General features: G+C 44.8%; 4 protein-coding genes across 11 annotated transcripts; 2 read left to right on the top strand and 2 right to left on the bottom strand.

Annotated features, from left to right (window-relative positions):
• Window positions 1-8,492: 8,492 nt before the first annotated feature.
• Nr1i3 (nuclear receptor subfamily 1 group I member 3) lies at window positions 8,493-14,049 on the top strand. Of its 7 annotated transcripts, none has more exons than XM_076862723.1 (8): window positions 8,493-8,626; window positions 9,546-9,676; window positions 11,278-11,447; window positions 11,662-11,801; window positions 12,401-12,546; window positions 12,613-12,756; window positions 12,945-13,050; window positions 13,920-14,049. In XM_076862723.1, exons 1-8 carry the CDS (start codon window positions 8,493-8,495, stop codon window positions 14,047-14,049), a joined length of 1,101 nt encoding a protein of 366 aa, XP_076718838.1. The 7 variants fall into 7 exon arrangements, with proteins under 7 accessions (XP_076718838.1, XP_076718843.1, XP_076718842.1 ...); XM_076862728.1 differs by having other exon boundaries at window positions 8,520-8,626; window positions 12,643-12,756; XM_076862727.1 differs by having other exon boundaries at window positions 8,520-8,626; window positions 12,640-12,756.
• Window positions 13,750-17,811, bottom strand: Tomm40l (translocase of outer mitochondrial membrane 40 like). 2 transcript variants are annotated; one of them, XM_076862731.1, is made up of 10 exons: window positions 17,712-17,811; window positions 17,243-17,490; window positions 16,895-16,962; window positions 16,506-16,598; window positions 16,130-16,231; window positions 15,876-15,981; window positions 15,554-15,676; window positions 15,375-15,451; window positions 15,028-15,130; window positions 13,750-14,890 (listed from the first exon to the last, which is right to left on the bottom strand). In XM_076862731.1, the coding sequence occupies exons 2-10, from the start codon at window positions 17,355-17,357 to the stop codon at window positions 14,751-14,753; spliced, it is 927 nt and encodes a 308-aa protein (XP_076718846.1). In that variant the 5' UTR covers window positions 17,358-17,490; window positions 17,712-17,811; the 3' UTR covers window positions 13,750-14,750. The 2 variants fall into 2 exon arrangements, with proteins under 2 accessions (XP_076718846.1, XP_076718847.1); XM_076862732.1 differs by having other exon boundaries at window positions 17,243-17,342; window positions 17,713-17,795.
• A 2,479-nt stretch (window positions 17,812-20,290) lies between these two features.
• Apoa2 (apolipoprotein A2) lies at window positions 20,291-21,239 on the top strand. The gene is made up of 3 exons (XM_076863431.1): window positions 20,291-20,342; window positions 20,611-20,743; window positions 21,119-21,239. The coding sequence occupies exons 1-3, from the start codon at window positions 20,291-20,293 to the stop codon at window positions 21,237-21,239; spliced, it is 306 nt and encodes a 101-aa protein (XP_076719546.1).
• A 2,902-nt stretch (window positions 21,240-24,141) lies between these two features.
• Fcer1g (Fc epsilon receptor Ig) lies at window positions 24,142-27,382 on the bottom strand. The gene is made up of 5 exons (XM_076861888.1): window positions 27,249-27,382; window positions 25,263-25,354; window positions 25,075-25,110; window positions 24,648-24,668; window positions 24,142-24,506 (listed from the first exon to the last, which is right to left on the bottom strand). Exons 1-5 carry the CDS (start codon window positions 27,295-27,297, stop codon window positions 24,444-24,446), a joined length of 261 nt encoding a protein of 86 aa, XP_076718003.1. The 5' UTR covers window positions 27,298-27,382; the 3' UTR covers window positions 24,142-24,443.
• Between the last annotated feature and the right edge of the window lie 61 nt (window positions 27,383-27,443).

The following is a 27,443-nucleotide window of genomic DNA, read 5'->3' as shown; positions in this document are numbered from 1 at the left end:
ATGTAAAAAAAATAGGTATGGCTATGTTCACTAAAACTGTATTTGTGAGCACTAAAGTTTAAATTTTATATAATTTGCATATGCTATAAAATATCCTTCTTTTTAAATTTTAGTGTAAAACCATTCTTAGTTTATATACAGCAAGCTGGATTTGGCTCGCAGACCACAAATTGCCAATCCCTGCTATAGATAATTACATGTTCAAGTATGCCACAATACTAAATAGTATGTTAATAAATAGTATCGTTCAAAGAAGGAAGACATCAGATAGAACCAAAAGAATCAAAAGTTTCCTGGGGAAAGTGATAGGTTGGGCCTTAAAGAAAGAGCAATATATAAGCAAGTAGAGGAAAGAGAAAGGAAGGAAGAAAAGATATGTCTTCCTGGCATCTGAGTAATAATAAGAGAAAGAATGAAAGAAGACAGTTTTATGATCAAGTTGATTCAGGAGATATGTAAAGGTCCTGGATATCAAGATAAGAAAATTAAACCTAGCCTTCATACAAATAGAATTTCTATATTATTATTGCAGAGAAAAGAGCACTGATCTACAAGAGAAAGACTAAAAGCAGGTAGAACTAAGATGGGTATACTGCAGTTGTATAAAACGTAAGAGCCTGGTGACTGTAATGATGGTAATAGAAGAAAAGGCCCAGTATCAGGAGGCACATGGCATAAGGAATCAATAATACCTGAAGAATAAGAAGATTTAGGCGAGGATTCAAAGTGACTCTTGGAATTCAGAATCAGGAAATAGGGAAAATTGTAAATCATCCGTTGGCTATTAAGCCCACATTATGGCCAGGACCAATGTGACTGTCAGGATAGAAAAACCCATGCAACACAGATGTTACAATCCAGTAGGAGAGGGACAGTTATGTGACTATAAAGGTATGGTATTGTTGCAGGCACTATAATAGAAGTGTGGCTGGAGTCCAGGGAAAGCAATAGAAGACTCCTAACTTGAGGAAGCATCAGAAGTAACTACAAAATTGCTGGCCTGTAATCCCAGTAAATCAGTAGGCTGAGGCAGAAGATCTCAAGTTTGAGGCCAGCCTCAGCAACTAAGTGAGACCCTGACTCAATAAAAAGATTTGGAGGTGTAATTCAATGGTAGAGCACACCCCTGAGTTCAATCCCTAGTACCTCCCCATCCTTCCCGCCACACACACACAAAAGATGTTAGCTATTTTACTTTTTTTCCTTCTTGGTACTGGGGATTGAACCCAGGGGTGTGCAGTACACCCATCTTGGTCTACCTGCTCTTAGTCTTTCTCTTGTCAGATCAGTGCTCTTTTCCCTGCAAGAATAATATAGAAATGCTATTTGTATGAAGGCTATGTTTAATAACCACTGAGTCACATCTCTAGATTTTTAAAATATTTCTTTATTTTGAGATAGTGTCTTACCAAGCTACTTAGGACCTTGCTAAATTGCTGAGGCTGGTCTTGAACTTGCAATTCTCCTGTCTCAGCCTCCCAAGCTATCAGGATTACAGGCATGCATTACTGCACCCAGAAGCTACTTTACTTTTTTACTGAAGACTTTTATAGAGAGGAATCATTAGGGCAGAACATAAAAGAAAGGTAGCACAGTTATAATGGGAATTAGGAAAAAGAAGAATCCATTAGAGGAGAAAGAAAAAAATAGTTATTAGTATATTGGTGCAAGGGTTGGGGGTGTAGAGAGGAAGAAAATGTAATTGTCAGGGGTTCAAAAGCAGTAGGAAGGTTGATTGTTGATTAGGAGAAACATGGGAGAAAGCCCAGTGAATTCAACAGACCACGGGAAATCATTGATGATTTTAAAGAAAGGAGATTAAAGCCAGATCATAAAGCTCCAATGAAAGGAAACCTTCCTGTTCAAAGAAGTGTTTGTGCCAGCACCTGGGGTGCCAAACAGGATAGAGCAAGCCCAAATTAAAAATTTGGCTCAATGGACACCTGAGTGAGGTTGGCCAGATATCAACTACGAACATGGCAGGTAGGAACAGCATGTAGCAGTAGTTAAGAAGTCAAAACCACCCTCCCCCCCAAAAAAGGAAGAAGAAGTCACAAACCAGTTAGGAATCAGACCAGAGGACTAGTGGAGAGCTGGAGATGTAGCTCTGTGATAGAGCATTTGGCTAGCATACAAGAAGCCCTGGGTTCAATCCCCAGGTACACACACACACACACACACACTCTTAATGGAAATCCTGCCAGAGAATCAGGACAGCAAAGGATGACCAACTATGAAAGACAGTAGCTAAGAGGAAAATAGGAATGTATCCAGATGACCCCTTGGAACTTACAGTGCTAGCAAAATGTCTGGCACAAAATAGGTTCCCCTTAAATATTTATTGGACAAATAAATGGCACAAATATAGGATACAATGCCATGTGGAAAGAGCAGGAGTTTGGAATCAGAACTTAATTCATACCCTAGCCCATTTACTCATCCACAAACTTTAATTATATATGCCTGAAGTAATAAAAAGATGTGGCCCTTGACTTCAGCAACTCATAGTTGATTGACAGTCAGAAAGAAACAGGCAATTGTTCTGCAACGTGATTAAGTGCTGTGACAAATTTGTGTGCAAAGGTACAGCTCTAGCCTCTACAGCTCACAGGTTCTCCAAAGTGATCTGCTGCATTCAGGCCAGAAGAGCCAAGAGGATCAGGAAAACCAAGGATGGTTTTGACGTGGGGGTGCTTGAGGTGATTCCAATCAGACAGAACAACAAGGAAAGCTGCTCAGAGGTGAGTGAGCACAGCATGTTCAGGGAACTCCAAATGTTTAAGCACATCTAGAGCCAAAGTGCTTTGTGCTAGGTCAGTGGAGGGAAGTGAGGTTAGAATAGATGAGGACAGAGTGATAAATAGGGGCCAGATCACAAAGGACTTTGTGTGACATGCTAAAGAGATTGGATTTTTTTTTTTCCCTGAAGGTGATGGAAAGCAAATGAAGAATTTTAAGCAGGGGAGAGACATGATCAAATTTGCATTTTAGAAATAGCAACAGCATGGAGGATGGGTTGGAAGGAGATGAGGCTGGGAATAGGGAGAATAATTTAATAGGCTACTGCAGTGATGAGTGAAAAATGATGAGGCCCTGAACTCAGCTTAGAGATAGTGGGTGATTAGAAGTCAAGAGACAGAAATAACAGGTCATGGGCATGAGGGAGAGAAATGAGGCTAGGTGACCCCCACCCCCACATCTTCTGGCTTGGCATCTGGGAAAGGGTGGGGAAGGAAAGGAAGAAGGGAAAAAATGAATATGTATCTATTTTCTTCCGTGTTCCAAGCACTGTTTGAGGAATTTTACATATATTACTTTATTTAGCCTTCACAATGAACCCAGATAATGGGTGTTATTAACTCTTTCTTCCAGATTAAAAAATAAAAACAAAAATCTAAAAATTCAGAAAGCTCAATCCACTAGGCTATGGCCAACACAGGTATTTTTCAGACTCTGGCTCAGGATAGATGTGTTGGAAGAGGATGGGGGCATCAGTTAATCCTGAAGTCTATTTGGATGCCAGTTGCCTTCTGCAGCAGATACCAGTCTCAGTCTGATCCACAGAAGAGACTCTAAAGTTGGGAGACATTTCTGTCTCCCAAGCTCAAGGAGGTCTGTCCCCAAGGCAACTTTATCTCAAAGAACTGTTAGGTGAACTTCTCCATGAACAAAGCTCACCATAATCCCCAGACCTCCAGTAAAGGGACAGCTCTGAGCCAGAACATCTGTCTCCACCTGGCCTCTCCCTAAGCATTAAATATTGACCTAGGAGAGGAAGTGTACCAGTTGGCCCAGCATGATGATATATGAATCCCAGGCCCCATGGAGCTGGGTTAGTCATGACAAATAATTTAGGAAGAAACAACAACAACAACAAAAAATGAATTCAACTATCAAGGGCCAGAGTCACAATTTGAACCTAAGTCTGTATGACTCCAAAATCCATATTTTTTCCACTTTCTCAAGTTGGGATAGTCACCAAGTTAGATTATACAGAGAAGTTAGTTTGTGGGGAATTGGATAGTGACATTTTAGACATAGGGAATTTGAGATGCCTCTGTGACAGTCAAGTGAAATCATCTAATAAAACTGTTGGGTATATTGTTCCCTTGTACAAATTACTTAAAGTATCTGAGTTGTTGAAAAAAATACTAAAGTCTCTGAGCCTCAGTTTCCTCATATGTAAAGTGGTAATATTATCTATCTTAAAGGGTTAATGGAGGTAAGATTCTTACATAGTATGCTGCTCACATTAGGCAGTCAATAAGAATAAATGAAACTGGGTGTGGTGGGGCATGGCGGCACATACCCATGATCTCAGTGACTCCAGAGACTAAGGCAGGACGATTGCAAGCTCAAGTCTAGTCTGGGCAACCTAGTGAGACCCTGTTGCAAAATTAAAAAAAAAAAAAAAAAGCGTAAGTGGTGGGGAGGCACTGGCAATGTAGTTCAGTGGTAGAGTGCTCTTGGGTTCAGTCCCCTGAACCAAATACACACACACACACGCACAAAGAATAAATGAATAAAGCCCTTGCTACCTATGATATTATGCATGTTCATTACTGCACAATTTAGAATGTGATTATTTCCTTTTTTAAAAAACATATTTTTTAGTTGTAGATGGACACAATACCTTTATTTAGTATTTTTTATGTGGTGCTAGGGATCAAACCCAGTGCCTCACACGTGCTAGGCAAGCCCTCTACCACTGAGCCACAACCCCAGCCCTGCTTATTTCCTTTTAAGATTTAGTAGTTTAATTAACTTAGTCTCCATAGTTAGACTATAAATTTCTTTGTAATACGGATGCCGTCTTTTGTTATTCCTTATGGTGCCTAATCAGAGAATGGGGACTTGACAACTTATTACTAGAAATAAAATGTTGATGTGGAAGTGGATTGGGACCTAAGTATGGGGGATGCTTTTCCTTTCGTTGTCTCTTTCCCACCGCCTGCTTAATCAACCAAGTTAGAAACCTGGAACAATCTTTTTTTCTTTTTAAAGAGAATTTTTTAATATTTATTTTTCAGTTCTTGGCGGACACAGCATCTTTGTTTGTATGTGGTGCTGAGGATCGAATCTGGGCCGCACGCATACCAGGTGAGCGAGCTACTGCTTAAGCTACATCCCCAGCCCCTGGAGCAATCTTTAACTCTTCCTCTTTCTCAACCTAGACATCTAGTAGTCACCAAATTCCAAATTACTTCACCTATATATCTCAAAACTCTGTTCTCTCTCTACCATTGTCCTAAACCACCTGATTTCTCACCTCCATTATGGGTTTTCTTTCATTTGTTTGTTTTTCTATTTATTTATTTATTTTTATGGGGTGCTGAGGATCAAACCCAGCGCCTCCCACTTGCTAGGTGAGCACTCTATCACCGAGCTATAACTCCAGCCCTGGGCAATAGTAACTGGTTACTTTGCCTCCAGTTCTGCCTCCTCAAATCCATCTTCCAAAGAGACGACAGAGTAAACTACACAGAACACAGATCTGGCCATGTCATTTCCCAGCTTACCCTTTCAAAGCTCCCTGATGGACTCAAACTATTTAGTCCGATACATATGGTCCCTAATGCTTTATACATAGCACCACTGTTCATCTGAATGTATTTCTTTATGTTTCTTTAAAGGTCTGTCTTCCTACCAGCATTTCAATGCCATGAGGTCAGGAAAGCATCTTATTCATCATTTTGTCCCAAGTATCTAAACACATAGTAGATTCTCAATATTTGTTGAGTGAACAAATTAGTATGAAATCTCAGTCACATTTGAGCAAAGACACCAATATATATATATATATAGATAGATAGATAGATAGATAGATATAGATAGATAGATATACTCACCATCTCCCAAAGACCAGATCCAAACACCTCTCTAAACTCAGCTTATTTTAAAATACCAAGTTATGCATAGTTGAATATTGTACCACTTGAGGTTAAGGGTTCTACCAATTCATTCTGGGAACCTAAATGAGGTTCTTTTTTCAACTTACTAGTGTGTGTGTGTGTGTGTGTGTGTGTGTGTGTGTGTGTGTTTATGACTCTAAGCTGCACTTGGGTTTTTAACCCATCTTTAAAGAAACAATTATAGGTTAGCTCTTAAGAAACTGAAGACATGAGAGAAAAAGGAAGAAGAAGGAAAAAAATTCTCTTTTATTTTGTGGAAACAGTTTATGCAGGGCAGAACCAATTAATACCTAGGAATCCTCAATGAGAAGAATCTCTTTTTAAAATTTATTTATTTATTTATTTATTTATTTATTTATTTATTTTGGTATCAGGGATTGAACTTAGGGGTCCTCAACCACTGAGCAACATCTCCAGCCCTTTTTTGTATTTTTTTTTTTTTTTTTTTTAGAGACAGTGTCTCACTGAGTTGCTTAGAGCCTTGCTAAATTGCTGAGGCTGGCTTTGAACTTGTGATCCTCCTGCCTCAGCCTCCCCAGCCACTGGGATTACAGGCATGCACCACTGCACCCTGCTTAATTTGTTTGTTTGTTTCTTTCTTTTAGTTGTAGATAGACACAATGACTTTATTTTTATTTATTTATTTTTGATGTGGTACTGAGGATTGAACCCAGTGCCTCATACATCCTAGGCAAGCATTCTAACCCTGAGCCAAAAACCCAACCCCCCTACTTCTGATTCTTAAACGCATTAATCAGAAGTCCTTCATCTTAACTCCAGACATGCTGTGTACATAGTTTTGGAGACCCACTGAAAAATGAAAACCCTTATTTTTTTTTAAAAAAAAATCTTATTTCAGGACTGCAGAGCAGAGCATTGACCCAAGCAATGAACTCCTCTGAATGCAGGGCCTAGTGCAACTACATAGGTCACACCTGAAGTCAGCTCTGGCACAGGAGTTCACAAATCAACCCCAGCTACCTCTGATTTACTAGAATTCACTCTGAATTAATTCTCAGCCATTCATAGTAAGAAAATGGGACCCTCTTCTAGGCTCTTAGTTAGACCAATTCCTCCTACCCCACTTACAGGGGATTGAACCTAGAGGCACTTAACCACTAAACTACATTCCCAGCCTTTTTTTTTTTTCTTTTTCTTTTAATATAAGCTGGGAATTGAACCCAAGGAAGCTAGACAAATGCGCTACAATTATAGACAAATGAGCTACAGTTACAACCCTTTTGTCTTTAATTTTGAAAGAGGTCCTAAATTGCTGAGACTGGGCTTGAATTTGTGATCCTTCTACCTTGTCGTCCCAAGTCTCTGGAGATTACAAGCCTGACTTTTTTTTTCCAGTTGTAGATGAACACAATATCTTTATTTTATTTTTTTTAATATGGCTCTGGGGATCAAACCCAGTGCCTCATGTGTGCTTGGCAAACACTCTCCCACTGAGCCACAAACCCAGCCCTTCTGCCTGGCTCTTAAATTTTTTTTTATTACATCCTTCCATTTTATTTCTTTCTGAAGCCTAATTTTAAAGTCTTTTTTAAAAGAACTTTTCTGAGTCTGGTATAATTGTAAGATATCATTGTTAGTAAAATAGTTAATTTTACTACTGACATAGTGCATGTGAAAAGTTTGCTCTGTCTCTCCCTTTCTTTCCCTCACAGCTTGTCCAGGATCCATGTATAGAGGAGACTGCAGATCTACCCTAAAGCTCAAAAGTAGAAAAAAAACTTGGTGAGTCTGATAAGAAGCAGCTTCTAATGAGTCATGAGGTTCCCGCCCACCAGGAACCCTCCCCATGTGCCACCAACCAGCACCTTGGGCATGCTGGTAAACTTCCTACACAGGCCTTTGCCCTAGGTCCAGAGTATGTGCCCTACCTACCTAGGGCTCTGAGAGCACCCAGAGGCCACATACATAGACATCCCTTGTTTTCCAGGTAGTGAAAAATACCATAATTGCTAACTCCTGAGATCACAAGGAAAGCAGAGTCACTGTGGGAATTTGGCAAGACGCATCCTGCACCAAATTCTGTGGCCTGTGGTGTGTTGCCTAAGAGAAGCAGGTAAGAAATCTTTTGGGGTCCAGGTGTGGTGGTGCATGCCTGTAATCCCAGCAGCTTGGGAGGATGAGATAGGAAGATTTTGCTAGCCTCAGCTAGCAAAATTCTGCCTAGGGATGTAGCTCAATAGTAAAATACTCCTGGCTGGGCTGGGGATGTGGCTCAAGCGGTAGCGCGCTCACCTGGCATGCGTGCGGCCCAGGTTCAATCCTCAGCACCACATACAAACAAAGATGTTGTGTCCGCCGAAAACTAAAAAATAAATGTCAAAAAAAAAAAAATGCTCCTGGTTCCTGGGTTCAATTCCCAGTATCCCCCCACCACCACCTCCCAAAAAAAAAATTTTTTTTTTTGTTCAGGGCCAGAGACTTAAGCAACTGTCTTGCTTTTAGTATAAATAGTGCTGGGGATCAGGTTCAGGGCAGGTTTGGAAAGAGGCTCTACAGAAAGAAGAGAAAGTCACAAGTGGCTCAGAGCTGTCTGCTAAATCTTCTCACATTCAGGGGTCCATGACAACCACACCAACACCTGGAATCATGGCTAGTGGGGAAGATGAGCCAAAGAACTGTGTGGTGTGTGGGGACCGAGCCACAGGCTATCATTTCCATGCTCTGACGTGCGAGGGCTGCAAAGGTTTCTTCAGGTAAGACCCTCCTCCTCCATAGAAACAACCCTGTTCCCAGCTCCTATCAGTCAGCCTTTAAACCCTGGCACATGCCCAGCCTTGTCCAGCTACATTCCTCCTGTATTTAAGTCTCACTACCCTGTGGCTAGCACTCTACATCTTGCCAACCACACCACTGTATAAACTGACGGCATGATAAAAGAGAGAGGACCAAATGTTTGTCCCATGCACACAGTCCATTTGTCCCCCCCCCCTTTCTGTGTGTGTGTGTGTGTGTGTGTGTGTCTCAAGAGTACTTATTATGTGCCCACTGCAAAGCACTAAGGTAATACTATATTGACTAGGCTTACCCCAATGATCCTGTGTGTTGTGCTCTATTCACTCCTGAAGTGCCTTGAACTTGTGCTCTATTCACTCCTGAAGTTTTTTGCTGAGTGAAGGTGGGAGACAGCTGTAGTCCCAGCTACAGAGGCTACATAGGAGGGTGGCAAGTTCCTGGCCAGCCTGGGCAACTTAGCAAGATCCTGTCTCAAAATAAAAAATAAAAAAGGCTAGGTATGGGGCTGGGGTTGTGGCTCAGTGGTAGAGTGCTTGCCTAGCACATGTGAGGCCCTGGGTTCGATCCTCAGTACCACATAAAAATAAATAAAAATAAAAGTATTGTGTCCAACTACAACTAAAAAATAAATATTTTTTTAAAAAAAGGGCTAGGTATGTGGCTCAGTGGTTAAGGCCTCCTCCCTGGGAGGGTTTGATTCCTAGTACCACAAAAATTAAAAAAGTCTCTGTTGGGGCTGGGGTTATGGCTCAGTGGTCTAGAGTGCTTGCTTAGTACGTGTGAGGCATTGGTTTCAATCCTCAGCACCACATAAAAATAAATAAAATAAAGGTATGTGTCCATCTACAACTAAAAAACAAAAATGTCTGTCTTTCACAGACGAGCAGTCAGTAAAAGCACGGATCTCACCTGCCCCTTTGCTGGAAGCTGTGAGATCAGCAAGACCCTGAGGCGCCACTGCCCGGCCTGCAGGTTGCAGAAGTGTCTAGGTGCTGGCATGAGGAAAGACAGTGAGTTGGTCTCCTACCTTCCCAGTTGTCCATTGACTGTCTCTGTGTTTTGTCTTTGTTCCCAATAGTACATTTTGCATTAACAAGCACAGTAAGATTTTTTTTTTCAAATTCGTCAGATGATATCACTATTCTACTCAAAACTCTCAATGGCTCCCCATCTCTTTTAAAGTACAAGATCTCTTGATCTGGTTCCTGCATACCACCTTTCAGACTTCATTTCCTCTTTCCCCCTTGCCCAATCCAGTCCAATAATATTGACTTCAATGCCCTTCTTAAACCCACCAATCACACTCTTCCCCAGGACTTTTGCACTCCTCGTTCCCTCTACCTGAAAAGTGCTTCCCTTGGTATTCATATGGTCAGCTTTTTTCTTTTATCTCTTGAGTATAATGCCTATCACCTAGTAGATGCTCAATAATTTTTAATTAATTAATGCTTTCTCTATGCCAGGTAACTATGCTATGCTCCCAATAGATGATATAACTGGGACTCAAAGAAGTTAACTTACCCAAGATCAACCAGCTAAAAAGTTGTACAGTCAGTATTCAAATTCAAGTCTGCCTGATACTAAACTCTTGCTTTTTCCATAAGATTGCAGTACTTTTCAATAGGATGGAAAGAAAACTATTTATAAACCAAAAGATCTTAGTTTGAATTCAGTCTGCATCATTTGTTTTATGACCCTGGACCTGTTGCTGGAATCTAAGCCTATTTACATTTCTGAAAAAATATGAATAATACCTACCTTGTCTACCACAGTGTTGTTTCATCCAGTGAAATCTAACATCAGAACCTTTGAAATTATAATGCTGTGTCATGGTTTGGATCTGGAATGTCCCCAAAGTCTCATGTGTTGAAGTCTTGGTCTCCAATGCAGTAATGTTCAGAGGTAGGGCTTTTAGGAAATGACTGGATCATAAGGGATATAACCTCATCAGTGGATTAATCCATTTAATGGAACTAATAATTTGAATGGACTATTGGGACGTGATAGAAACTGTAGGAGTTGGGACCTAATTGGAGTAGCTTACTGGGAACATGCCCTGGAAGGGTTTATCTTCCTCATCTCCTTCTTCCCTCTATCTGCTTCCTGCTGCCATGAGCTGAGCAGCTTTTCTGCCATGATGTTCTGCCTTGCCTCCATCCCAAAGAACAGAACCAGCCAACCATAGACTGAGTCAAAAGAAATGTTTCCTCCTCTAAGTTATGTCAGGTATTTTGGTCATGGCAATGAAAAGCTAACATATTATACAAACACAAGGGGCTGCCTTAGCACTTTATTAAGCCCCTCTTAATTGTTTCTCCCCAAAGCCAACCATCTTATACCTTTCCCACTTTACTCTCCATCCTTCTCTCCTTTCCCACAGTGCATTGTTTTCTGCCATGTGCCTTATAGGTAACTGAGGTTGGTGAAAGGGGGCAGGAATTCCCACACCTGAGGTCTCTAGGAGTCAATCAAGTTCAAGGAAGCCTCAGGAACTCTCCTTCCTTCCCCAGTTCTTCCTCGTGTAGGGCGGTTGAGGAATCCCAGATCAGGGACTGGCTGAAAGATGTTCTCTGCTGGTCTAAATAGCTTTGTTACATCTCGTCTGGTACAGTGATACTGTCGGCAGAAGCCCTGGCATTACGACGAGCAAAACAGGCACAGCGGCGGGCACAGCAGACTCCTACACAACTGAGTCAGGAGCAGAAAAAGCTGGTCCAGACCCTTCTGGGGGCCCACACTCGTCATGTTGGCACTATGTTTGACCAGTTTGTGCAGTTCAGGGTGAGCACTGATCGGGGCTGAATGTGACCAAAAGGGTATCTAGGAGGTGGCCTAAGGGAGAGGGCTGTGTACCATGTACCAACAGAGGGTAGATCTTCTCCAGAACCCCAGTCTGGGCAAGTTCCTCTAAAGAACCTTTCCAAGATAAGGCTGGTGAGGCCTCAACAAAAGCCCTAGGAGCCAGGGACTCTGGCTCACATCCTGATCTCTACAGCCTCCAGCCTACCTGTTCATCCATCATCAGCGCTTGCCTACCCTGACTCCTGTGCTACCTCTGCTCACACACATCGCAGACATCAACACTTTCATGATGCAGCAAATTATCAAGTTCACAAAAGATCTGCCCCTTTTCCGGTGAGTGAATTATATACCATCATAAATTATATACCATCTTCATCTCACCCCACCCCTAAAAGTTGCTGATCAGCTGGGCATGGTGGCTCAGGCTTGTAATCTCAGCTACTCAGGAGGTTGATGAAGGAGGATTGCAAATTTGTGGCCTGTCACAGCAACTTAGTAGACCCTGTCTCAAAATAAAAAGTGCTGGGGGTGTAGCTCAGTGGTAGAGAGTCCTTGGGTTCAATCCCCAGTACTAGGGTGGCGGAAGTCCTAACACACATGGTGGTGCATGCCTGTAATTCCAACAATTTGGGAGCTTGAAGCAGGAAGATGGCAAGTTTGAGGCCAGCTTCAGCAATTTAGCTAGGCCTTAAGTAACTTATATGAGACCCTGTTTCAAAACAGAAAATAAAAAGGGCTGGTGATGTAGCTCAGTGGTTCAGCACCCCAAAATAATAAAGTCATTCAACAAATTACCACACCCCTTAGTCTTTTCAAGCATCAGGTCTCAAAACCAGGTTTGTTGTTAAGTGTGTCACTCAACACCGGAAGTTCCTTTCCCTCTCCTAAGTTCAGACTTGCCTAAAATGCCCTTTTTTTCGTGTTCTCCACAGATCCCTGCCCATGGAGGACCAAATCTCCCTTCTCAAGGGAGCAGCTGTGGAAATATGTCACATTGCACTCAATACCACTTTCTGTCTCCAAACACAAAACTTCCTGTGTGGACCTCTTCACTACACAATGGAAGATGGAGCCCATGGTGAGAAGGTGCTAGAGCAGTAGGGGCATGTGTCCTTGTGGTATGGGATGAGATGAGGTGACCTAGAGGCTCCAAGCCTCATATCTCCTACAGCAGGGTTCCAGGAAGAATTTTTGGAGTTGGTATTTCACTTTCATGGGACATTAAAACGACTGCAGCTCCAGGAGCCTGAGTATGTGCTCATGGCTGCTATGGCCCTCTTCTCTCCTGGTGAGCATTTCCCAAAGCCCAGAAACTTTGGTCCCACCATCTCTACCCAAACTGGGTCCCTTGAATCCATCCATCCATGGCCATCTAGCCTTTAAACCTTTGGAGTGGGTCTCTATCTTCCTCAGACCCTGGGACACTGTGCAGGCCTCCCCCCTCCCCCTTGTCCTTCCCAGCTCTCTCTCTTACAGATCGGCCTGGAGTTACCCAGAGAGAAGAGATTGATCAGTTGCAAGAGGAGATGGCACTAACTCTGGACAGCTACATCAAGGAACAGGAACCAAGGCCCCGAAATCGGTAGGTGGGAGCCTGGGAGCTTGGAGGCTGTACTGGGGAAGGAAGAGGTTATGGAAAATACTCAACTCTGGATGAATGCTTTTCCTGTCTTTTCCTTTGGCAAACCAGATCTCTTGGGGTCTGGTCCTTTCCTCTGGCCATCCCAGTTGCACAGTTCCAGCATTCAAATTGCTCTTACTGATGTTTAATCTCACTTTTTTCAGATTTTTTTTTTTTTTTTATTCAGTAGAGATGCAAAGTAGTAGCTCACAGGCTCTTATAATAGCATTCCTGAGATTGATGACATCTATCACCTTAGCACTACAACTTCTCCAGACTAAAGTGGACCATTAAGAGTCTTGCTCACTTTTGTTCCTTGGCCCTTTCTCGCCTCTCCACTTGGCCAGTTCCTTGAATTTTTCATTTCCCTTAAAGTTAGAGTCATTCACAGTTTTGTGTCCCTGATTCAGGATCTATCTGGGCTCTGAGGTATGTGCAACTTCTGTTCTTACTCATTCCTCAATAAGTTAGTTTGCCAGAAGGAGGATACTTTATACCACAGAACAACCCACGCATCTTCTAGAACTTGCTCTAGAAGGCCAAACCCTCAGACTCTACTCAGTTGAAGTTCTGGCAAGGTCTGGGGCTTCTTTCACACTTGGCCCTCAGAGTTCAGGAAAAACTGGGCATTGTGAGAAGATAGTATCAGACAGACACTCCTTTGGGGACTTTTCAACATTTGACAAATTTTCATATCAGAGCATGATTTTCTCTAAATTTCAGACTTAGCTTCACTGAGGGTCAATTCAGTGGGTCAGGGCCTCAGGACAAGACTTCTAGCTGTCTTATTTCCTTCCTCTTCCCTGGTAACCCCACTACTTCCTTCAAAGGTTTCTATATGCAAAGTTGCTGGGCCTGTTGGTTGAACTCCGGAGTATTAACAACGCATACTCGTACCAAATCCAGCGCATACAGGGACTATCTGCTATGATGCCACTGCTCCAGGAGATCTGCAGCTGAGCCCCAGCCTGACCTCCTTCCCCAGCCCACTTGGGACACACTGGACTGGAAAGGGGAAATTGCTAGGACGAGGAGAAAGGGAGTTCAGTGATTGTAATGAAAGACTAAAGCAATAAATGCCTCTTCATGCGATCATTGGGGTACTCAGGGGTGACCGTGGGGATAAGGTTGTCCTTTGGATGCATAGAAGATGAAGAAGAGAAGCCTCAGGCTAAGAGGTAAAACTTCTGGGAATGGGAAGGTCCCACTTTTCAATGCCCAAAATTTAGCCCTTCAGCCCTACTTTCTCAGCCTTGGGAGACTCTGGAATGGGAAAACAGGATGGGGAAGCTAATCCCATGCAGTCTTTTCTGCTCTGGAGAGGAAGGAGCTAGGGGCTTTAATCCAGAGGAAAACAAAGATGGAAATGAAGGGGGGAGTTCAACCAGACATATTCCTTAATCCTTCTCCCTTAGTCCAGAGCAACAAGAGCGTGGGGAAGATGATACTGGGGTTGGTGGCAGAAGTGGGAGCCTCAAACCACTGCCTTATCAGCTGACCCAGTGGCAGCGCCAATTTTGAGAAGGGTATGGTCCTGTTCCCCACTCTGCTCCTAGGACCTAGAGGTCACCCATCGAGGTGGGCTCTGGAGAGGAGCCTAGTCTCTGGCCCTAGGACACCTGACTCAGGTTCCAGCTGTGGGGGCTGGCTCTGGGACAACCTCAGCCCACAGTGATGCTGAAGCCACAATGGAATCTGTTGCGCCAATGATTAAGGAAGGCTCCAAGGGCCAAGGTGACGGGCAGCGGGGGCATCTTCTTCTCCAGCACAGCACCTACACACCAGTTACTATCCACCAAGCCTATTGGGAAAGAAAACATCAACTAGGTTATTGAACAAGACTTGGAGAAAAGGGTTGGCAAAAATAAGGTAGAACTTCCCTCCCTCTGCATCCCCTGATCCTTCAGCACTTCTGAATGCTGTCACAATAACTCTTACCTCTAAACACCATGTTGGCCTGGGGCAAAGTCAGGTGGTAACCAAAGGAGAAGGTTGTGTCTTGTAGCCTTGTGTTTGCCTCAAACTCCACTCCAACCTGAACCTGAAAAACAAGGGCAAGGATAAGAGGGGGATTCAGTCTTGGTGAAGACCAGAGGGGCCCTGACAGGGGATCAGCAGAATGAAGACATCCATGAAAATGTATACCTTGTGTGGATAGGAAGAATACTAGGCCAGCAGGAGCCTGGAGGCGGGCGGGGGGGGGGGGGGGGGGGGGATTTTTGTCTACAGAGGCAAAAGTTTACATAACTGACTTGCTAACATGGGGCATGAGATCAGTAGCTCACCTGTTCATTTGCCCTGTGGTAATAGCTTGCATGGGCTCCGCCAGATCCCACATTCAATGTAGCTACCCAGTGTACAGCTGTAAAAAACAAAATACAAGGGGAAAGGAGAATTACTGTAGTAGGACGCATTCCAGGGACCCCAGCAAAGTCCAGAATTGCCATTCCACTTAACCCCATACCCGAGTACTTCCCAGCCAGAGTCAAGATGGCCCCCTCTTCGCCCGGCCGCCGGTGATAAACTAGCTCTCCTCCTAGCACCAGTCGATGAGTGAGGCTCTGCAGAAAGTGAGCGACCATGATCACTGTGGGGGAGTCAGGAGATTCGGAGTCAGTCATAGAGACAATAGTGAGGCCTACTCCTTCACCCCCAGTTTCCTCCTACAACCTGCCCCAGAAATTCTTTTCAAACTCCCAAACTGTACAGAAGATGAGGAGGCATGTCCAACATTAGCAAATAGAACCCTGTTTAAGGTTCAAAAGAACCCTGTCCCAACTCCTCACCTGATTCCCCAATCAGGTCAGGATTTCCTAGGGTCAGAGTGGCTGTGTAGTCATCTCCTCGATACTCGCCATCAAACTGCCATGTCAGGAATTTGGCCTGTTGTGTCTGTGTGGAGAGAACAGAAGTAAAATCTCCAACCATCTTTTTATAATCACCATTGCCTCTGATCCTCCCCCTGGCTTCCCCGGGGCAGGATACCCATAGAGGAGAAAGAGAAGTGCCTCGATGGATGGAGGCAGGAACTGTGGGTCACCTGGAAGACAGCCTTAGCTCGGAGCCGCTCTGCCAACAGAAGTAGGACCTGGGCGTTGAGACTTCCACTGCTGTCCATATCCCCTACCACAGTGGGGAACACCTGGTGAGGAGTATAGACAGTAAGACTGGGTAGCATTACTCAACTTAAACCCAAACACTGGGATTTCATTAACATTACTCAGCGCCTCCTGGTGGAGACACAAAGAAAAACTCTGGCATCTTTTCATAGAATTGTTTCTCCACCCTTTGCCATTCAGAAGAGACAGAATCTGGTTACTGTCAATTCTTCCCTTAACACACACATTTCCTCCTCCTCCAGACCTAAGTCCCAGGTGTGCTTTTAGAGAGTGGACCCAGGTATGTGGAGCCCTCACCTCTGTGGGGCTGAGCTGCCAATCCCCTGCATAGGCTGCATGGAGGTGATAGCCAGGCAAGCCCAGGGCACTCATGTGCACAGTGTGAGCCACCTGCAGAAAGAGGAATCAATGGAGGAAGAGAGCATCCATATTTCATTTCAATACTTCATCCCACCCGTCATCTTCTCCCCATTCAGGGGGCCTTTTAAGAATCCCAAATATCCCAACATATGCAGTGGGTTAACATTTAAAGCACCAAGTCCCGCAGGCAAGGGAGGTAAAGAGAACCCCACATCCTCCCTCATTTGTCCCACATAGCCTAGCTAAGGCTGGAGTGCAAAAAGGAAAGGAGGATCCAAGGATAGGCACGAAGGAATGATAAGGATGGGACAGAGAAGCGGGAGCACCTGGAAATGGCTGCTCAGAACCTTGTTGACAACGAGCTTCACTCCCTCCATCTGTGCTGGGAATACATCTGAAGGGGGTGGGGGGGAAGGGAAGGAATAAGCACAGACAAGGAATCCCTACCCAAAGTGATAGTCTCCCCTTTCAATCCCATATGAAGCACTGGAGGGATTGACCTCCTTTCAACTCCTCAAACGAAATGCTCTACTTCATTTGGGCACCTGATTCTCCCTGAACTGAATGCCGCAGCTGTGATTTCCCCTTTTCTGTTCCCATCACCGGACATCAGGTTTCAAGACCCTCCCTTCCTCCGCCCCTTCAACTTGAGATCCAAATGACAGAGTTCTCACCTTTGCATAGCCGGTGCAGCTCATCGAAGCTCCCAGGGTTGGGTAGAGGTTCCTCTCGGCGGGGGCTCCGGCGGGGCAAACTCCCCATCGGTGCCAGGCCCAAAGTATTACCCATTTTAGTCCAGAGGACAGGGAGGGGCCCGGGTTGGCCTGGGAAAGGATTCTGGCTTCCTCTACCCCCCACGGGCCCCACCCCCCATCATCAGGCTCCCCAGTCTCAGAAACTTCCACATGATCAAATGCTAGTCCTGGAACAGGAAGAGTGGGGGGGAGAGAGCACCGATGGAGAGATAGAACCCTAGGCACACTCCCACCCCATCTTTGATCCCTCACCCCCACCTGTCACCCCTGTCCTCGCTCCCATTTTCTAATCCTAACCCCCACCACAGACCTCACCTGGATTCCTAGTCTTTCTAATCTTCATTCCCACGCCCTGAGGACAGGCCCGCAATAGAACAGTAGCCCTTACCATCTCAGACCATCCTGCGGTCCCTTTCCCCCCGGCACACCCCGGTCATCTTGATGGGGGCAGCCATCTTGGTTAATGGCAAAGCTTCGGCTTCACGTTGCATTTCCAGAGTGGCCATGAGCGCCATCTTGGAACCGGGCAAAGGAAACTACCTAAGACCCAACCCTCTCCTGATTCGGTCAGGAGTGGGAAAAAATGGGTGGGAAAAAAGGTACTTCGATCTCCTAGTCGCCAATGAGAAAGAAGGAAGCAAAAGAGTGGCAGGCATGGCAGCCGGAGAGCTTCACCCTGGCGGGGCAGAGGCCAGCGGGATTTGATTGGTGGTTCCTTAGACTTCAGCAGAAGGCTTTAGATTGCCCTGCCTCTCCAAGGTCGAGATAAACCTGTGAACGTTCAAGCCACTAGAGGGAGTATCTTGTCGCTTGGGCCACTGAAACTCCTTGCACGGGCCACGAAAAAAGTGAAACTACAGCCTGGAGGCTGTTTTATTTTTGGTACTGGGGATTGAACCCCCGGGAGCTCTACCACTGAACTACATCCCCAACCTTTTTTTTTTTTTTTTTTTTTTTTTTACTTTTTTTGAGATAGGACTCGATTAGTTGCCGAAGCTGAAGCTGAACTTGTGATCCTCCAGTCTTAGCCTCTGGAGTAGCTGTGATTACAAACGTGCGCCACCACACTCAACTCAGATTTTGTGTTTAGTGACGAATGATGGAGGAATGACCCTGAAGACTTCTTTCGAACCTAGTTCATATCATGCCCCACATCCCCATTGAATCCACAGCCCTCCACAGCCCGCCTCTAAATGACACATAAGCACAACTCTTCCCCAGACACAAACCCCCTCATCTTCTAGAGGTCTACACCTCTCAGGAGTGTCCCCTCTTGGTAGAAAGGAAATGGGTGTATGACAGTTTGGGGTAGAGGAGCAGGCTCTGGGCAGAACTATTCCTTAAATTACCATCTAAGCCCAGCGGCTCTGGAGTCTGAGGCAGGAGGATCGCAAATTCAAAGCCAGCTCAGAAACTTAGTGAAGCCCTAAGCAACTCAGTGAGGCCTGTATCTTATTAAATAAAACACAAAAAAGGGCTGGGAATGTGGCTCAGTGGTTAAGCACCCCTGGTACACGCCCCAAAAAATAACAACAACAACAGGTATCTCTATAGTTAATCCTTCTTTCTTTCAGTTTTCAGGCAGGGTGAACAAATAAAACCTAGGAATAAGTTTCCAGACCACAAATGTGCTCTGCCTTAGGGCCAGGGGCAAGCAATAGACTTACACTCAAGAACTATGAGCTCTACTGGGAAATAATTGAAAACAGAATAAAATTTTTTAGCCTTTGTTCCCTATCTTCCTCACTAGCTCTCACCACTCCCTCCCATCTTTCAGGAATGTTCCACATACCTAGGGAGCAAACTTTGAGGGCAATAGGGCGGAAGATACAAATGCTTCTGGTATCTAGTTAGCTAATTCTACTGAAATGCTTTGGACCTAGGAATGTAACCCCCCTCCCCTTAATTAGGGCTGGGACAAGGGCCAGGACCTTGGCCATAGGAATTCTATGGCCCCTGATAATTCAATATTGGCTGACCACTGCCTTGAACTGATAAGGCAGTCAGATGAGCAGGTATATTCAACCCTTATCCTAGCAGGAGCCTCTTGCGTCTTTTCCTGCCAGAGCTCTCCAACTGAGAGAGGAAGGGCAGAGGCTGTTTTCTGAATTTGTTTTTATTGGGGGAAGGGTATGTTCATTGATCAGCAACCAGGAGGGCCATTCTGAGCTCTGGGTTGTTTTTTCCCCCTGTCTCATTATACATTAACTGAAAAAGGACAGAGTCAATCACACCTGCCCTCTGACCCTGACTCTCATTCTCCTAACCCCCATTCCCTTCACTTCTGCCCCTAATTTCAACTGCTTTTTTTTTTTTGTTCTTTTCCCCAATACTTATCTTCAAAGTTGCAGTGAAGACAAGTAGGGTTGGGGAGATGAAATTTACTCAGAAAAGAGATAAAAAGATCAAGGATCAAGGGTTTGATGTCAGAGCTTTCCAGAGAAATGATTAGAAATCTTGCTTCCCCACTGCATACAAATCCAAAGATAACTAGCCCCAGATCCCAAAAGAGTCAATCTTAAACAGATGAATGTGTACACTTTTGCCCTTCACTAAGGCCTTTACCCTCTGATTCTCATTTCATCGCCATGAGTTCCTCATTTCTTGTCCTCTCCTCCCCCATTTCTCTAATCTGTTTACTTCAACATGGTCCCTCCCCCAATATCTCCCCAGAATCTCTATCACCTGACAGGGGGTGGTGAAATGGACAGGTATATAGCCCCTGCCTTTCCAGCCAGGCCAGCAACAGACACCAAAGACAGAGACGCTGAATAGGTATGGTGAGAGAGCAAGAGCTGTGGGCAGCATGTGAAGAGGACTGGGCTTTGATGGTGGAAAGGAAGGGAACCAGGGTGGAGAGGGCATCTGGATGTGAGATCCCTGGGGAGGGGGTGAAGCCCATTTGGCTTCATCATCCTTCCTCACCACCAGCACTATATTCTAGGCCATCTTTCTACTGTCACCACAATGAAGCTGCTTGCAATGACTGTGCTTCTCCTTACCATCTGTAGCCTTGAAGGTGGGTATGATATGGAGGGAGGGGGACAAAGAAGAACAGGAGACGGTGGTCCTCGCTACCCATTTTCTGTGTTCCTATGCCTCAGTCTGGCAACCATGGAGCTTTCCTCTCTGAAGTCCAGAAAGGAAAAAAAATATATCCAAAGATTTGTCTATATATCTATTTGGAAAGGGGGCTGAGAGCTGGGGTAGAGAACGGCAGAGGTATGATGGGAGACCAGGACTCATTGGTGGGGACCCAGCTGAGAAAAGTGTGCATATGTTTCTAGGGGCTTTGGTTCGGAGACAGGCTGAGGAGCCAACTCTGCAGAGCCTTTTCTCTCAGTACCTCCAGACTGTGACGGACTATGGCAAGGACCTGGTGGAGAAGGCCAAGGGCCCAGAGCTTCAAGCCCAGGCCAAGTAAGTGTCAGGGGTAAGGGTTTGGAGGTGGGACAGTGGAGAGAAGGAACAGAAGATGGAAGGTCTTACAGGAGACTGAATCAGGGTGGGGGTTAAGAAGGATTAAGCTTAAACTGGGAAGAAAAATTCTTCCATTGCTCATAGATCGTGTGTACCTTTTGGACAGATAGGGGCAATAGGAAGTGGTCCCTGAATTTCAATCTCTAGAGTCTATTGCTCTGTCCAGTGGCGGGCTTGATTCTCCTACTAGGTGCTTTGCCATGGCAGGAGGGACCAGAGACCTAGTTCATTTTGCTCCTTCTCACCACTAACAAGGCTCCTCCCTGCCAGTCATTAGGTTTCTTCACACTGACCTCTAATCCCTCCCCTATCCAGGGCTTACTTTGAAAAAACCCAGGAACAGCTGACACCCCTGGTCAAGAAGGCTGGAACTGATCTGATTAACTTCTTGAGCAATTTCATGGACCCCCAAAAAACACAGCCTGCTGAGCAATGAGGAGACTGTACCATTTCTTCCAACCCCAGGGACCAGGCCTAGTGTCCCTCTCCCTGCCAACTCCCCATTTTCTACAATAAATGTGGAAGGAATCAAATTGTGAGTCTCGTGTGTTCAGGTGACTGGGAAAAGTAGCAGAGTTGGGGAGGAGTGGAAAGAAGAAAAAAGATAAATCTGCTTTTAAAAGGAGAAGCGGGGGCCGGGGATGTGGCTCAAGCGGTAGCGTGCTCGCCTGGCATGCGTGCGGCCCGGGATCGAACCTCAGCACCACATACAAAGATGTTGTGTCCGCCGATAACTGAAAAATAAATATTAAAATTCTCAAAAAAAAAAAAAAAAAAAGGAGAAGGGTGTGGAGGGATGGAGAAAGGGTTGAAGAGACAAATGATTGAAATGATATAGCAGTGGTGTGTGGTGTGCCTGTGATTCTTCCTCAAGCCCAGGGAATCTCCCACAGCCCAGGCATGGCTCTGCCGTGGAGTGATAGTGCCACTGTATAGGACATGGAACTGTGAAAGAAAGGAAGGATTCATGAACTCAATCCCTAGACTTGTGAAAATTACAGGAAATGAGGACATCCTTCAGAATTTCCCCTTAATCGTTCTAGAAAGAGAAAAATATCTTCCTCAAAATGAGCCCAGTGGTGTGACCCAAGACCCCCTCTTTCCTTATGAGTAAGGAGAATACTCTTGTTTCTCCACCTCACAATAAAAGAGAAACCTGGTTTCACTCCTTTCCCTAAAAGTGTTCTAATTCTTCCCTCCTTTCAAAACCTCTGAAAGCTTGGACCCATTCCAAGCCCTTCCCCTACCATTATCCAGGCACTATTCAAAGAACTGGCCTGGTAACCATCTTAGAGCCTGGAACTGGTAGCCATTTAAAGGCCTGACAGTTATCTAACTTGGTGGACATGGGATATAAGAGATGCTGTGATACCTGGATTAAATGAAAATGGAAATCAGGTTGGGTTGATAGGGGGAGATACACAGTTCTAAAATGAGGCCTTTTCCAATAAAAATGAATTCCTATTTTATTTATTTATAGTATAATGAATCAAACCAGGGATTCACACTACCACTGAACTACCACTGAACTACAACCTTAGCCTCCTCCTTTAAAAGTTATTTTCTCGGGGCTGAGATTGTGGCTCAGCGGTAGAGCGTTCCCCTAGCACGGGTGGGACCCTGGTTCAATCCTCAGCACCACATAAAAATAAAGGCATTGTGTTGTACCCATCTACACCTAAAAAACAAATATTTTTTAAAAAAGTTATTTTCTCTGTATGTCTAGCTACTTGGAAGGCTGAAGTAGGAGATCACAAGTTTGAGACTAACCTCACCAACTTAGCGAGACCCTGTCTTAAAATAAAAACTAAAAAGGACTGGGTTTGTAGCTTAGTGGTATAGTGCCCCAGGTTCAATACCCAGTACCAAATTAATTAATTCATTATAACAGTTATTTCCCTGTCCCGGCTCATTTCATATATAGCATCTGAAGTCATCTTTCTCCAGGAGACTGGAGATGGCTTCAATTTATTCTATATATTGATCAACCTCCTTAATCTGGCATTCAAGAATCTCACCATTCATAATTATTCGCCTACCCTTTTCTTTCAAAATATCTACCTTTTCTCATGAGGCAAAGTGTGCAGAAACAAAGATTTATTAGTCTGTTATTTGCAAGGTGACAATTTGGACAAGTTAATTTCAAAAAGCCTGAATTTCCTTAGGAGTTGACAAGTTAATCAAATGGTACAACTGAAAAATAGTTTGAGAAGCATAAGTTACTACCAGTACAAAGTATTGCTTGGCACAAGGGGTTGCTGGAAGCTTGGGGACCCTAGACCCATTCAAGAATGCCTGCTGGGTTAAAGGTAGAACTGACAGCATCTCAGGAAGTTTAAATACTTCCAGGCAGAGCTTTCTGGCAGTTCTGGAAACAGGACAGGCACAAACATGGGATTCCTTGGTCACTCACCCATGGGCTTGGGGGAGATGACTTCTTATCTGGGCCCAATTTGCTTCCCTTTGCCTTACCTGTCTTTAATCCCTATTTGGCCATTTCTCTAATCCCTTTCTCTATGTGTGTATGTGCTACTAGGGATTGAACTGACCTACATTCCTGAACCTTTTGATCTTGCTAAATTGCCCAGGCTAGCCTCAAACTTTTTTTACCTTTTTTTTTTTTTTTTTGAGTGCTGGGGATTGAACCCAGGACTTTGTGCATGTGCAGCAAGCACTCTACCAACTGAGATATAGACCCAGCCGTGGCCTCAAACTTTTGATTCTCCTACCTCAGCTTCCTGAGTCACTAGGATTACAGTAGTACACCACTGCATCTGGCTCTTAAAAGTTCCTCTTACCTTAGAATTCCCCTTAAAATTACTCTTTCTAGAAAACCTTCTATTAGGAGCTTCACATAACCCTGTTATCCCATTTTTTTTTCTGCATGGTTGGCTTTTCAACTGTGCTAATTCCCATATGCATACACTGGATTGGTACATATCTGGATTGGTGAAAATCTGGGATTGGACCGACAGGCTCCCCCACAATCCAACAATTGTCAATTTTCAGACACAGAAGGCCACATTGTGTGCACATGTCATTTCTTAGGTTCTGATGTCTCCAAACATGGCTACATTCCCAGCAGAGTGGTGTGTAGGGAGCATACTCCCTACTCTAGCTCTATCTCAGAGCATCTGGGGGTCAAAGGTCTCATCCCTCCCCCACCTATAATCAGCATTCATTCCTTGTTTGAGCAAAGTAGCTTTAAAGTTCATTAAACTGTGAGTTCTGTGAGGTCAAGAACTGAGTTTGCCTTACTCAAAACTGCATCTTCAGTATCCTGCCTAGTGCCTAGTAGAGACTGAATAAATATAAGATAAATGAATGAACAGATAGAGAACAGTCTGTGGCAGCTTTATTGAGGATCTCCCTTCCCATTGTTTAACAAGAGTTGGGGAGGGGGAAGGGAAGAATGGTTGGGCAAGGGAGTGAGACTAGAAAATAAACACACTGAAGAGCATCTGAGCATAAGTCTTTAAGTAGGAGGGGAAATCGCTGGTGTACATTAACATGGGGCCTGGCATCATTATAGGGATAAGGTCAGTTGGCATTAAGAGTGTGGAGGCATATACAATGCTGACCATAAGGGCTGGGAGGTGAACTGGAAGCCACAGAAAGTTGTGACCAAGGATATCTAAAGCTATTGGGGTGGTTTCTCATACTTCAGAGTCTCATATGTCTCCTGGTTCCGGGTGCTCAGGCCCTGAAGGTGGGAGTCAAAGAATGGTCAGGGGTTTGATCTCACCCAAGAAGCCCCACCCACCCCACAGACCTTGGCCCAAGGTCACCCCCAACCCCACCCTCTTTTGCTGATTCTGAGGGCGGAACAATCAGGCTCACTCACCGTGTAAACACCATCTGATTTCTGCAGAGAGGAAAGGGGCAAGGCATTACAGACCCATATCTCTTTGAGGGCTCTTCAGCATCTGCTTTCCCACCCAGGGAGTATCTGGGTCAGGGTCAGAGTTAGCTGCCTAATGCTGGAGGTCATTCACATGATGGGGACATGAATACACATTTGCCAACATGGATACAAACACAAATAACACACAACTCTCATGCATTCATTATCACCCTGTGCTTGATTCTTCCCTGTTACCTGCCAGACATTTTACTTGTGGCTTGGCCAGCTGGCAGGGTAAATAAGGTAAGTGCTAAGGTGTATGCAGATCAGTACAAGAGATGCATGCTCTCCCAGAGGACTCAGACCCTAACTCTAGAAGGGCAGAGTCTGAAAAATTATCAACACCCACATGTGGGAAGGTCCATACCTCATAGTTGGCTATAGCTGCCTTTCGAACCTGGATCTGGAGTAGAGGAAAGGTAATCCGTGAAGAGGAAATTAGAGGCCCATCCCCTTCCCTCCAAGTGGGAGAACCCCTTGGGTTCCCCTTCCTCCATTCCACACTGCTGCCACCCTCCCACTTCTCCTTCTAGCCCTCACCCCACTTTGCCTTACCTTGAGTCGACAATAGAGCAGGGTGAGGACAATACCATATAAGAACAAGATGGCGTCCAGGATATAGCAGAGCTGAGGCTCTCCCAGGGCCTCTGAGGGGATAGAGGGTACCAGGGGGTCAGGGACACGGTGGTGGGATCTCGAGCTCAGAGGAGAGAAGGGAAAGACTTAGAGGAGATCCCTTTTAGGAAAGAAACTCTATGGTCCTTTCTGGACTCCTATTTTTCTTACTTTTCTCTATTCTCCCTTACCAGAGAGTAGGGATAGAATAAAAAGGGTTCCATTGCAGTAGGACTTACATGGTTTAATAGTTGAAGACTTTCCCCTTAACCCCAACCCTCTTTAGCACTGTGGTTCTTTGGGTTCCATTGAGCGCTTCATCTATTCTCAAGGACAGGTCTAAGTTCACTGGGCTGAGACCAAAACCTCAGCCCAGCGGGGGAGGGTGATAGAGAGGCAGTGGCAAATTTCAGCTTAAGAAACCACAAGAGTGTCTCCACTAAGTCCTGTGACCTGTGGCTGAGAGCTGGACAGGAAGGATGTGAGCTGGGGAAGGGAGGGAAGGCAATTACTCTATTATTGGTCATCTCCCAGCCTCAGCCTCATTGCTTTCTGTCCCACAAGACACTTAAATATGCCAAAAACAAAGTATCCACTTTCCTATGCCTGCCACTGGCTCTGCACATGGAGCTGGAGAAATGACTACAGGCTCAAGGGAATGATCCCAAATTAAATGCAAAATATGAATTCTTCCTCCTGCTACTCTGCCCTGTTACTCACTGTGAGCCTCTCAGAGGGAAAGTTTTATATGATTTAAAAAAAAGAAAAAATCACATAGGATCTGGGCTTCCAAGACTGTTCCCAGCCTGTATCAGAACTGATGGGATGTATCTGACTAATATGGGCCAAGTACTGACATCAGTAAAATACTTTTTATTCTGTAACACATGCATAATATTACATAAATCTCAAAACTACCCTGTGAAGGAAACGTCACTGCTGTTTTATGGATGACGAAACCCAAGCTTTCGGAAAAGCTAAGTAACTCATTCAGGGACACAGTTAAGCAAGAGACTGGAACTGAAATCTAGTATTTTCTGCCTCCAAAGCTTTTCCTATGCCCTGGAGCTCTGGCCTCTCTCTCCATCCCATGACAGCAGATAAGTGGCTTACTTAATCCTTTTTCTCTACCTCAACTGGGTTGGTGGGACTCCTCAGGGCCTTTTCTTTCAATTTCTCCAGTTTCCTTAAAGTTAACCAACTCCTTCCTCCCCAACTGACACAACCTCTGTTCAGAACAGAGACACCCTGATAGCATAGACAACCCAAAGTAAGCAAAAAGTGAGAGTTCTTCAATTGACTAGAGTCTTAGAGCTAGAACCTTGTTATTTGTGCCTCTATTTCTCTGCTGATGCTCAGGTCTCTAGAAACAGGCATTTCATATGGCCCACCTTCCTATCAGCTCGTGCTGTAGTGATGATCCGCCGAAACAGCTATCATGCCTATTTATCTTGAATACCCCATGTCTTGCTCCTAAGTCCAAAGACAGGCCTCTGCTCTCTAAAAGGGAGTTTTGTATATTTATAATTAACTACAGACCAACTCCCCCTAGACAAAACCAAGGATACCACAAAAATAATGCTGATCAGGGAAAATGGAGCCCTCTCATACATGCCCTTGATTCCCACACTGAGGACCAGCTCTTCATCCTAAACAAATACCTGCTTTTCCTGCCAAACTGACAGTTTCAAAGCCATCCTGAAGTCAGTCTGGAATAAGGTTGGAAAGGGACTAAAATCAAAGAAACCATGACTAGTGCCCTGGATAGAACCTGGATAGGACCAGACTCAGGGTCTCTGTATCTCAGCCCTGTGCCCACATGCCTACCACTGGCCTCCCTCATTCTGTCCCTGACTAGAGCCCTTCCATATATGCTCTTGATTCCCACACTGAAGCCCAGCGCAGTGACGCTCACCACACTCTCACCTGCTTGTTCAACCAAAAGGAGTAAGAGCAAGATCACTGCTGGAATCATCTTGGGCAGGGGGCTGAGGAGCCGAGAGCTGGGATCCGACGCTGACAGCACTGCGCAGCTGTGCTCTGCGAACAGTTCCCTGACCACAGAGTTCCCCCCTTCCTGCCACGCCTTCCCCCACATTTTGGCCCCTTCCCCTTCCTGCA

The sequence above is a fragment of the Callospermophilus lateralis genome, chromosome 7 (genome assembly GCF_048772815.1).
Source record: "Callospermophilus lateralis isolate mCalLat2 chromosome 7, mCalLat2.hap1, whole genome shotgun sequence".
Taxonomy (NCBI): domain Eukaryota; kingdom Metazoa; phylum Chordata; class Mammalia; order Rodentia; family Sciuridae; genus Callospermophilus; species Callospermophilus lateralis.
The sequence above is the reverse complement of the archived record's forward strand: the minus strand, read 5'-3'. Positions and strand labels throughout refer to the sequence as shown.